Source organism: Pseudophryne corroboree, chromosome 4 (genome assembly GCF_028390025.1).
Source record: "Pseudophryne corroboree isolate aPseCor3 chromosome 4, aPseCor3.hap2, whole genome shotgun sequence".
NCBI lineage: Eukaryota > Metazoa > Chordata > Amphibia > Anura > Myobatrachidae > Pseudophryne > Pseudophryne corroboree.
Genome location: NC_086447.1, coordinates 749,503,432 through 749,516,833, shown reverse-complemented (window position 1 = coordinate 749,516,833; position 13,402 = coordinate 749,503,432). Strand labels below are relative to the sequence as shown.

At 41.8% G+C, this 13,402-nt stretch overlaps 1 protein-coding gene across 6 annotated transcripts in view; it reads right to left on the bottom strand.

Moving 5' to 3' along the window:
* Window positions 1–13,402, bottom strand: part of DTD1 (D-aminoacyl-tRNA deacylase 1) — a 404,975-nt gene that overhangs the window by 308,596 nt on the left and 82,977 nt on the right. For all 6 annotated transcript variants that reach the window (XM_063918157.1, XM_063918162.1, XM_063918156.1 and 3 more), the window contains one exon: window positions 11,682–11,779. In XM_063918157.1, the coding sequence (XP_063774227.1) occupies window positions 11,682–11,779 (98 nt within the window). The remainder of the gene's footprint in view (window positions 1–11,681; window positions 11,780–13,402) is intronic.

Here is a 13,402-nt window from a genome sequence, read left to right as displayed (position 1 = left end):
CAGCCATCACAAAGGTGACCGGCTAATAAGGGTGGATGTAGGTGGTGCGCCCACAGGGCAAATGCGCTGTGGGCAAAGCACCATCTGCCCACACCTAGTTACGGCCCTGCATGGAATAATATGCTTAATTTCTACAGGACCTAAAATGACCTAATCTGGGTGTTACTTAAAACAAGTCATTTTAGGTACTTAAACGCAGATTAGATCATTTTAGGTTCTAACAGTCGAAATAGGTCATTTTAGGTACTGTTAGAACCTAAAAATACCTAATTCTGTTACTTAAGTTGAAACTATATAAAATGTACTGTGGAAATGTGTTGAATGAGTAGTTTACATATGTAATTCATACTGTATATACAGATGTGTCCTGTTACAGCTTTGCTGCGTAGCGTACGCAGCGGGACTGCAGGCTCCTGAGATTCACAAGAGTACAAATAGATTGCAGCCTTCCACGACACAGTGCATTGCAGGAGCAAACGTTGCAAGAAAGTAGCAGGATGCATCTGTGTTAAAGGCAGTGTTTCAAACATAATGATATGATTCGTAGTTGTTTAACATTTTTAAAACTTACAAATACTAAAATATGGATTGAAAAAGTCTCAATTTAGTTTTTTAGAATCTAAAAATCCAGGGCCTAATTATTATTATTATTATTATTATGACGACTGTGTATACATGTAGTAGGGAACGGCGGCCGAATGCCGCCAGCCCGCCTCTGCCTGTTAATCAGGCAGAGGCGATCGCAGGGCTAAGACAGCCGTCTGCTGTCTGGCATGCACCAGTGCACTGCGGCGCTGGCGCATGCGCAGTTCAGACCTGATCGCTGCTGTGCGTTTTCGCACAGCAGCGATCAGGTCTGAATTAGCCCCCTAATTCAGATCTGATCGCAGCAGAAAATTTGTTAACTAATGGGCAAAACCATGGGGTTAATTCAGACCTGATCGTAGCAGCAAATTTGTTAGCAGTTGAGCAAATCCATGTGCAGTGCGGGGGGAGGGTGGCAGATATAACATTTGCAGAGAGTTAGATTTGGGTGGGTTATTTTGTTTCTGTGCACTGTAAATACGGTCTGCTTTATTTTTACACTGCAATTCAGATTTCAGTTTGAACACACCGCACCCAAATCTAACTCTCTCTGCACATGTTATATCTGGGTGTCAACTGACCATTTTCTGGGAGTGTTTGGGAAAACGCAGGCGTGTCCAAGCGTTTGCAGGGCGGGTGTCTGACGTCAATTCTGGGACCAAAAAGACTGGAGTGATCGCAGCGGCTGAGTAAGTCCAGAGCTTCTCAAAAACTGCACAAACTGTTTTTGTACCGCTCGGCTGCAAAGCGAAAATACACTCCCCCCATAGGCGGCGACTATCTGATCGCAGTGCTATAAAAAGTTGCTAGAGAGTGATCAACTCAGACTGACCCCCTTTCTTCAGTTTCCACTTAGAAAATGGAAAAGAATCCTCAAGGTCGTCAACACTCTGGGATATAGCACTGGGTTTATAGCCCTTCAAAAAAACGCTGCACCCCTCCTGTAGAAACTCTGGACTCTGAAACAAAAGGAGGGGGAGCACATAGTGCAAATCACTTTTATTTAAAACAAATAAAATCCCTTTAACAAAGGATCCACATTAACACAGGATCACTGTGACATGGAATCCACATTAAATGAATGAGACTCGTACCGGGTTCTCACCCGTGTGGACTGGTAACCACATGATGTATACAAAATGAAAGCTCCAATCTCTCCCTGCTGGTAAGAGCTGTGCTGCACTTGGAACCGCAACCTCACACTGCGCCAGCGGCTTACGGGACAACGCCATGGATCGTCGGGGCACCAACACAGGCATAAGGCACAGACCAGTGGTCAGCTCGGAGGCGGGTACGTCTAGCAAGCCACGTCTCTACTATTTTCGCATGTAGCTTCGTCAGGAGGCTGGCCTGCTCGGCGTGAAGCCTGTCATTTATAGTGCTGGTTTCACACAGATGCAGCTTAATGACATCTGTGTGTGAAACCAGCACTATAAATATATATACACATACGTTGGTATATAGATTTCTTGGTTATACATAGGGAACCACCTGTTTTCTACAAAAATTCAAGGCATATAACACAGACTCGTTCTGAAATATAGGTCTGCTAGTACAATTCAGACAATTTTTAAAATGCAAATTTAACAATGACATATGCATTGATAAATATATAGAGATGTTTGACAGTGTAAATACCAGTGACGTGCGGTGGGGTGAGGCTGGTGAGGCAGAGCCTTTCCTGTCATACTTACGTTTGTACCAGAGTTTTGACTGTATAAAGTATATGAAAAATACAAAGAATATGTTTTACATATCTTCTTTGCATTATTCTAATCATTTTTATAGACAAAACTCTGGAGTAAAAAAGTCTATGGCAGATGAGGCAGTGCCTCACCTGATTATCTTTTCCGCACATCTCTGATCAAAACTCACCAAATTTCCAGGAGTTTATACTGCTGCACCTGTGTATAATGCCCACATGTACCCTTTGGCTCATATTTTGTGTGTAAATCTGGCTCTGGTGCTAGCTAGTGCCTCCTTAGCCTTTTAGCTCACCGCACGTCCTTGGTAAATACCTATCAAGATCTACTGAGCTCTCAGAACGCTAACCCTTAATGGTGGCTTCCAATTACTCCCCTTCCCAGTCCAGGATTTCTCTGGACAGTCCGGAAAGCAGTATCTGAATACAGAGCCCGGAGGCTGCCTAATCCAAAGTGAGTAGCGTTCAGAAATCCTACAGTGGCACTGGTGATGTGACTGTCAATGAGCCCGCTCTGCTGCTCCAGCCCACCTTCTCTGAGTATTCAGGTGGGTATGACAAGAGTCAATGTGTATGGCAGAAAAGTCAATGTCATGGTGAGCACCATAAGTTGAGGATTTGAATTGTTGCCACAGCTAGGGGACAACCAATCTGCAATCAAATCTGGAGCCGGACACATTTTGGAAAGTGGTGAATCATTGCAGGTAAGCCAAGCTAAGGACATATGGGGCTCTGGCCTAACCTGGCATATAAGGACATGAGGAGGCTATAAGGCATGTGTAGGGTAATAAGGATGCTCTGAGGCATATATAGGGGCATGAAGAGGCTCTGAGACATATATAGGGTCATGAAGGGGCTCTAAGGCATTTGAAGGGGCATGAGGGGCTCTGAGCTTGCACATAAGGCATGTCAGGTCCGTAAATCATATAGGGGTATGATTGGGCATTGTGGCATGTAAAGTGGCATTAGAGGGTTCTGGGCTGACAGATAGGAGCATTAGGAGGCTCTGGAATAGCATATAAGGGCATGAGGGGGCTCTGAGGCAATTATAGGTACATTAGGGGGCTCTGAAGCATATAAATAGGCATTTGGAGCTCTGAGGCATTTATAGGTGAATGTGGGTGGCTCTGAGGCATATAAAAGAGAATCAGGGACTCGGCCTGGTATATAAGCACATGAGAAGGTTCTGAGGTATATAAAGGGATATGTTGGGACTCTGAGACATATAAAACATGATAAGTGGCCGTGGGCTGGCATATAAATTCATGACAGGGCCCTGAGGCATATTAAGGAGCATTATGTGGTGCTGTGTTAAATAAAGGGGCATGGGGGGGCTCTAAGCTGACCTAAAAGGAACTCTGAGCTGGATGATGAGGTTAGGAGGGACTTTAAAGCATATATGGGTTGTAACTTGTAAACTTGTAAGCAGGGCCTTCAGACCTCTATGTCTGTCTGTTCTTACCCAGTTTTGTTCTATTAATGTTGTTCCAATTGTAAATCTCAACGGAATTTGCTGCGCTTTATAAGAAACGGTTAATAAAAAAATATGGGGGCATGAGGGGGCTCTTGAGGCATTTAAGGTTCAAGTGGTGCAGATGGAATTTAAAGGGGCATGTTGCGGTCTGAAATGTGAGAAATAAAATGGTTGTAACACTACAGTACTTTGGTTTTGGCCATGCCACTTGAATGGGAATTTATCTATGAAAAGGTACTAAAACACCCCTCTCCAACACCCTCCAAGTCCTTCTTCTCTGTGGCAATTTTTTGCAAAATTTGGAAAAACAACGGTTCAGGCTAGTGGGTGGATTAGATTAGTCATACCTCCCAACTTTGATGAGGGAGGAAGAGGGACTCCTGCGCGGCGAAGCCGCGTGCAACTCGAAAAGGGATTGTGGCTTAGTATGGGAGGGGCATGGCCTCAATCAATTGGGAATGGTTGAGCGCCACGGACCCATTTTCGGCATTTTGGGGGCGGGCCAGCGCTCCGCGAGCAGCTGGGCAGCCCCCTGCTCCCCTCCCAGCATTGAATAGATGCCATGCGCGTGCACACGCCATCTATTTAGTGACCACCGGCTGCCTTGCAGAGCAGTGCAGCGGGTGATCAAAGCCTCCCCCAACTGCCTGCGGGACACTGCGACCCGCAAAAGGGACAGCAGGACACTGGCCCAATAGCGGGACTGTCCCGCTGAAATCGGGACAGTTGGGAGGTATGGGTTAGTTAAAGAAAGTGGTACCACAGCTTTAGAAATAGCTTTAAAAAATATATAAAATAATGGGCAATAAACTGCCACAACTTTTATATTGTGCTAAGTAATCCTATGATATTTATTTGGAATGTGTAGATTTACACAAAAAATTGGACCACATAATTAACATTCCTCTTTGCTGTCTTTTTAAACAGTCTAGGCAAACACAATAGCTGCCCCACAAGTACCGTTTTCCAGGAAATAACTTATAGGAATTCTGAATAAATTCCAGCCATGCCAGATCACATAGTATAAAGGCACTTTAGGCTTGTGAACTAAAATTTGAACAAATATTAATCCACTGTTTCCTCTATATGCAGCTCACAAAAAGGTGAGAAATACACATTGCCAGGACATGGAATCAGAATTAATAATGCAGACTTGGAAGATCATGAACATTTACTAAATTACAAGCACAATGTGCCACTCCGTTTAACTCTTTACTCCCTGTACTGAAAGTGCATAGTTAAAGTGATAGATGACACAGAAATGCAATGACAGATGTAAAATATGCAGACATTCAAGTGGCTGTAATGAGGAGCAGTAACGACTGACATTTGATCAAGGTATTTTAAAAGAAGCAGATGGGTTACATACTAAAGCACATTAATAAGGGGATTATGCAAAGCTGAGCGGCATCGCTGAGCAACAGAACAGTGTTGATGAAAGGGACAATTTCATTTTTCCTACAATCATTCTTGAATTAACCACCTCACTATGCGTAGGGCAATATTTTAGCCCCTGGTTTGCTTAATTTTCCATAAATAAATATATGAAATGCAAAAGATGAATAAAAGTACAAGGCAGAGATATACTTCAAGTTCAGTAACCATACAGCCCAGAGACATACGTTATTTCTGTAACCTGCGTGAACTGTTGATAACCTGCTGTGGTTGTATTAAAATAACTTTCAATATGTACTATATGCAAGTAATAAAGCTTTGTGCTAGGTTTTACACCAAAAGATTTTTTTTCATTTTTAGTGCATTTTCATCTTATCTATTATGTGTATTAGTTATTTTTTTTCTGTATTTTACTTTCAATCGGTCTGCTTACTTTTACTGCTGTCATCCCTGATGAGGAAAAAATGGGGGGGGGGGGGGGGGGCAGTTGCGGAAAGAAGGGGGTGGAGATGCCTTTTATATCATCACAGCCCCTCGCCCACCTAAAGGCTGGGCAGTCATGACATAATATGCTACAAATCACGCATCAAGCCCATCTGGGTGGGGCATGGGAAAGTAGGCTACTGTCCAGGGAGTCTAACAGACAATCAGGAGAATAGGAAAGTATCCTTTTGATTACTTTGTGAAGTACATTTCACACCTACTGATGAAAAACACTAAAGTAATATATATTATATGGAGTCAATTTGTTGTAAATTCTGTCTATAAATCTGCTATCTTGGAGTGAAATGAGAGCTATTGTGGCACAGATGTGATACAAAAATGAAGGTGCGTCTTACTATTTAATCAGTACATGCCCACTCTCCCCAAATTCCCGGGAGACTCCAAGGTGCTGTAGGAGTAGCTTTATTCCAAAATAACCTACAGTAGATGAGAAAATCCAATGAGCCACAGAAATATTTGAAGCTTGAGCTATTTTGGAATAAAACGAATTTTTCCCTCTACATATGGCTGAATGATGGCATGTGGCAGAGGCTAGAGCAGACATACCATAAGCCAAGTGTATAATGTGCCACTGAAGTTTTAATCACTAAAAATAAAGTATTTCAGTTTAAACTTTCCTAGACAAGGGACAACCCATTGTTTGGATTGGTTCCCAATTGGGCCATACTACTTATTTTCGATTATTTGATCATTATATGCGGAGGCAGATGACATTGTCATTATCACCTTACTAAAAAAAAAAAATCCCATTCAACCCCAACAGTATCAGTGAATTGTTTTGAGTCCTGTTTGGTTTAAATGAGCACAGAGTGCAAGTCTAAGGGGGGAATTCAATTAGCTCAGATTTTTCGGGCGCTAAAAACGGGACTTTACCGCAATTTTCTTTTTTTCAGGCAATCCAATCAGAGACCAAAATTACCTGTTTTAGGTCGAAAACACAAAGAACCCATGATAAGTTCACAGCCCTACAGTATATGTTATCACTGTCGCAATCACGAAAATAGGGTAATTATCTGGGATATTATTATTTTTTACTGTACTTGTACTGTTGATCCCCCCAGTTACAGTCCATTAAGCCATTTGGAGACAGAACTAGGTATTCAGAAGCCCTGTCAAATCAATGACTTGTCTAGAAAGAACCTTGGCAGTACTGAAGAAAACAGACTATTTGGTTATTAGAAAAAGAGAATAGCTGTGACCTTGTTTCTGTGCAGAAGCAGTAAATAAGGTGATTGTCTTGGCTTCCTGAATATGTGACAATGGGAATACATACGTGTTACCACCAGACAAAATGGCGGCTATCGGTATACCGACAGCGGCATCCCATCTGTCAGAAACCCAACAGCGAGGCAGCGAGTCTCCTTGCGGGCTCCCTGCGCTTCGGACCCAGTGGCTCGCTTCGCTCTCCACAGGTTATATTCCCACTCGGTTGGTGGCTGGGATCCTGTGGTGGTCAGGTGGTACTCTGCTTTGCAGAAGACCTGACAATGTCACGGTCTGCTGCAAAGCAGAGTACAGGCTGGAGCCTTCTGCCACGTTTGTGTTATCTGATATTGAGGTTTTAAAATTATTTGCAAGAGGGCAAAGGCCTTTAGAGGAGGCAGGGCAGAACTATTTAGCAGTACAAAAAGGTCAGGTTAAAGAAAGTCCATTTACCAGGTGGTCTAAAAGGTGGTCTTCGAGAATATTGAAGGAGGGTTTCCCTTCACCTCACCTGTATGTCTTAGGAGATCAGGGCATTGCTAGCAGTGATGTCTGAGATAAATAGCCAGGAAATGACTTCACTATATGAGAATAAAAGTGAGTATTTTGGAATATTCTCTTCATAAATTACCTGAAATGGGTTTTTAACTGGAGAGTTTACAGTTTTTAATGAAAAACTAAAAAAAAAAAAAAAAAAAAAAGAAGAAGACTTATAAGGCTGAATCATCAGTCAAATAATAAATCATTTTAGCAACTATCAGGGATAGTGCATTATTTTATCTAGTACCCTGTTTGGCACATGAACCACTCCGCATAACAATACTGATAACACTCCTAAGCCTCTGAGGTCATCACAAGTCCTCATGAGACTGGAGGCAGACGTTATCACGCTGAAGTATAGGAAATCTTCACTGTACTTATTCTAAAGCAGTACAGACATGTTGGGTACGAAATCCAGATGGTCAGGATGGTGATGGCGGCATCCTGACTGTCAAAATGCCATCGGATCCTGGTAAGTGGTTAAACACCTACCCATAATCTTAACCCACACCTCCCACAGCCTAACCCTAACCCATCCAGCAGCCTAACTCTAACTCACCCTCCCGCTGCCTAACCCTAACCTTACCCCACAGCCTATCTAACTCCCCCGTCCACACAGCCTAACTCTAACCCTCCCCCTGGTACCGAATCCTAACCCCCTGTACCTGTTGGTTGGAACCGGCGGGATTCTAACCATCAGGATACAGTCTGTCTGTATCCTGTCCATACATACCTGGAGAAAACTCAGATGTTGTAAGGCAAAAGTATAATACTGCCGATGGACACTGGAAATTAAGGACAAGTAACAAATATACAGATAATTCTTCCCAGGAAGATTTTTTCATGGCTACTGTTGACTTTGAGAATCCCCTGTAGTAACACTTGTGTTTATATATGTTAAATATAGGTGTCACTGTTTGCTCTATCTTTGTAGGGAGTTCATGTTTGCTATTTAAAACATAGGAAAATTGCATTTTAAGTATGATTATTGTGTGAGGATACAGCATTCCTCTGTCAGCCTATACTGCATTGCACAGTCATATGGTATATAAATGCACTGAGATTTACTGCGGAAAATTACCCATCGGACATTACAATGCAATTGCTTCTGATAAGTAATGTCTAACAGTAAATAAACATATTATAATGTAATTTGTCTTTCTATGACACGTAACAAAGCCAGTTTAGATTCTGATAAGAAAACCAATTAGCCACATTTACAATGTCATTGGGCCGATGTGCCAATGTCAGATGTTACTGGGCCGTGTGCATGTGACCGGCATATTCATTTCGTTTCCAGATTTTTGGAACAAGTCATGTAGATTTGCATATTACACACAGATTTTTCAGGTAACTCAACTTGTACAGACTGTTATATTCAGGAAAATATAGAGGGAGAGATCCAGGAGGAGTATATAAAAGATAACATGTGCTGATACTGCCCTCTGGTGGAAGTTCCACTGTAATGCACAAAAGAAACTACAGACCGTTTCACTAGATTGATTTCATTTCTCAAGACCTTTTACAACTTTTAATTGGAACAAACGTATTAATTGTTAAAAAAAAAATCTGGTAGAAAAAAAGTACCTTATAAACTGTAAATGAATTTAATTTCTGCATGTTTACACCATAAGTATATTAAAACGTTTTGCATAAATATAGAGATTAATGATTATACAGTAACAAAAAACACTGAAAGATTTGTATTTAAATAATATTGACTAAAACAAAGAACTGTATATTTCTGAGGCAGAGGAACCATTGAGTAGTTGTTCGTTTCATAAAAATTAAATAAAACATTAGAGAGAATCAAGATTACCTGGGATGCTCCTAATATTATTTCTGGATTTATTCACATATATTAATACATAAACAAAGACATCAACATCCTATCTTCAACCATAGTTATACATAATTCTTCATTTAGGAGACAAGGACAGGACATAGACATAGTGATATATTCATTAGCAGTGTTCATTGCCGGGATACAAAACCTCAATCAACTAATCAAGAAGAAAGGAACACAGTCATAGATGTAATACAAGGACATGTCTGCTGCTTCCAAATGAGCCAGTGACGCTCCCTTGTAATGCAATTATAATGTAGATTGCGTAAATTGTTATGCTCTGTCTCAGTAGTTCCCAATCTATTTATATAATCCTGTCTGGCTGCTACGTGGCTTCTCTGGATAATCTACATCCATTGCCAGCACCTTGAACAGCACTGAAAATCGATTACATTTTACATTATATATATATATATATATATATATATATATATATATATATATATATACACACACATACATACATACATACATACATACATATATATATATATACATATACATACATACACACACACATATACTCTTTCCAGATATTCAGTCACTCCGTGTTACAGGCCGAGTAATCTGCAGCGGTGCACAGGTCAGTGTAATGAACAGTAGGCAAGGAGTAGCGGCACACAAACGGACTTGTAATGAAGCAAAGGCACAGCCTTGTGATATCGACGTTTCGGAATTTACAGTAACTGTTTATCACTTTATCCTAATGACGGAGTAATTTCCGAAATGTCGATATCACAAGCTTTGCTTCATTACAAGCTTTGCTATCTTTGCTTCATTACAAGTTAATTTGACTGCCGCTACTCCTTGCCTACTCTATATACACACACACACAAAGGCAGAAATCCACCACATTCGCCATTCCCAGGTTTGGGGAGCAAAGTGGTATGTGACCACATTGCTTTAATAAATAAAAAAACACAGAGCTCAGCACTCACCATAATAAAGTCACTCCACCATAATACATATGGGGTTTTGGTTCATGAAATGATCAATGCATTTAAGCTTTCAGCCCAACGTCAAGGGACCCCATTTTTCTGCAAGTCCTACACTAACATGTTTGTGATCACATCTTTTCATGCACCCCTGAGTAAATGCATTTATTTGAACTTGTGTCAGCTGTTTTCTTAATGGTATTGCAGCAGCTATGATTGGTGACTACCTCACCATTAAAATCCATATGTAAGGTGGCAGGTGAGCATTAAACCAGCTATCATATTTTCAGTTTAACGCTGTGTTAGCAGTTGCCAGGTTTTCATAATTCTGAATGAAAGTGTAGGACTTGCGGCTTTGCCCTGCCCCCAATTCTACCTGCTGCACCCCCTCTGCTGCCGTGTCTCAGGCCTCCTTACTGCAACAGCACCACCCACAAACCACTCCCACCCCTGCCTAAAGGGGGACAGAGATCAGAGGGAGATGGGTGGAGGAGGACAGAGATTAGAGGGAGATGGGTGGAGGGGGCAGAGATAGCACAGAGGGGCTTGACAGAGAGAGATACAGGTAGCGGTGACATCGAGAGATAGCAAATAACAAGACAAACATTTTAGTATTATACAATGCTGGTCTTGTCAGTCTAGCAACAGAAATGACCAGAAGCCCCGTTAACCCTCAGAGCTTTTAATGCGTCTAGACTGACAGAGAGACCATACCATCCCAGTTACCTCAAACACTCACCTCCTATCCCCGCACTACCTCCGTATGGGCAAGACGAGGACATTTAACTTGCACATAATATCAAGTCACATACTGCCAATAATGCACACCGCATGCCCACATGGTGACGCGTGCCCCACCTCCCTAAGCTGGTAGCCACTGTATGATTGTGCCTACCCCACCTGCCTCCTCCACACCTCACATGTTTCTTCAGATCTACATATAGTGGGCCTGCCCCTCCCCTCTTTCCATCTTGCCTCCACCTGCTTCTTGAAAATAAAATGTTCCTAGCCCAAGCACTATCTCAATTTAAGAGCGGAGAAAAAGAGGTGTGGAGAAAGTGTGCATGGTGATAGAGAGTGTGGGCGACAAAGATAGAAAAGGAAACAAAGATTCAGGATAAGGAGGAGAATAGGGGAATGGGAGAACAGGACGAATAAGGGGGGGGGGGGGTCAGTGATATACATGATGAACTAGGAGGAACTAGGAGGAAGCATAGGGAGAGACAATAGCAATGGGAGGAAGGTTTGTGGAATATGGGGAAGAATTAGGGGAAGCAGGAGGAATAGAAGGGGGCAGGAAAACTATGGGGAGATGGGAGGAATACAGGGGGAAGAATAGAGGTGATGGGGAGACAGCAGGAACATATACAATGTAAATAGCCTGGCGGTCATATAGTTCATACATTTATTCATGGTCAAATAGAGCATCAAGACAGTTGCCCTTCAAGTAACCTTGATGATTAGATGTACGTTGTAACGTAGACATGAGTAACTTACATGCTTTGGGTCCATCGATGACACCGGCGGCTCCAACTCTATGGTGACTGGACCATCGTTCTGTATGGTTACTTGCATGTAAGCTCCAAATTTCCCATCTGAAAAGGAGATGTGAAATGTGTTATTGCTCAGATGTGAATTTTCTATGTTCCCTTAAATATGTTCTATAATGTGAATGAGGCTGTATTGCACAGAATATTATTAATCTAGTTCTTTATGGTATAAATCCAATCACTGAAAAGTAGCTAAAAAATAAATGAAGGAAAAGTAGGACCCAAAAGTGCGAATTAAAGAGAGATACGATTTTCAAATGTCAAGTTAAAAGGTGCAGAAATCCCAGATAATTATCTTTAGTATATGAAATAAAATGTACTTTCAAAATATGAAAATGAAATGAGACACACTTTATTTTCTGCCAAAACCTATATTTTGGGTCAGCTAAGTGCTTATATTTTAAAATGCTTTCCAAAAATCTGTTCACTTTGTTCTCTTCTGTTATTCTACATCACCACCTAGAAGCAATAGGCTAGTTTGTATATAATGGTTAACAAATAGCTTAGATTTAATATATGTATATTAGAGATGAGCGGGTTCGGTTCCTCTGAATCCGAACCCGCCCGAACTTCATGTTTTTTTACACGGGTCCGAGCGACTCGGATCTTCCCGCCTTGCTCGGTTAACCCGAGCGCGCCCGAACGTCATCATCACGCTGTCGGATTCTCGCGAGGCTCGGATTCTATCGCGAGACTCGGATTCTATATAAGGAGCCGCGCGTCGCCGCCATTTTCACACGTGCATTGAGATTGATAGGGAGAGGACGTGGCTGGCGTCCTCTCCGTTTAGAAATAGATAGGAGAGTGAGAGTGAGACACTTCATTTACTGGAGCTTAGGAGGAGTACTCAGAGAGTGCAGAATTTTGCTGATAGTAGTTAGTTAGTTATACTAGTGACTGACCAGTGAGACCACCAGTGCAGTTTTATTATTATTTAATATAATCCGTTCTCTGCCTGAAAAAAACGATACACAGTGACTCAGTCACATACCATATCTGTGCTCAGCCCAGTGTGCTGCATCATCTATGTATAATATCTGACTGTGCTCACACAGCTTAATTGTGGGGGAGACTGGGGAGCAGTTATAGGTTATAGCAGGAGCCAGGAGTACATATTAAACAGTGCACACTTTTGCTGCCAGAGTGCCACTGCCAGTGTGACTGACCAGTGACCTGACCACACTGACCACCAGTATATTGTGATTGTCTGCCTGAAAAAGTTAAACACTCGTCGTGTGACTTGTGTGGTGTTTTTTTATTCTATAAAAAACTCATTCTGCTGACAGACAGTGTCCAGCAGGTCCGTCATTATATAATATATACCTGTCCGGCTGCAGTAGTGATATATATATATTTTTTATATCATTATTTATCATCCAGTCTATACTAGCAGCAGACACAGTACGGTAGTTCACGGCTGTAGCTACCTCTGTGTCGGCACTCGGCAGTCCATCCATAATTGTATACCACCTACCCGTGGTTTTTTTTTTCTTTCTTCTTTATACATACTACATCTCATTATCATCCAGTCTATATTAGCAGCAGACACAGTACAGTACGGTAGTCCACGGCTGTAGCTATCTCTGTGTCGGCACTCGGCAGTCCATCCATAATTGTATACCACCACCTACCCGTGGTTTTTTTTTTCTTTCTTCTTTATACATACTA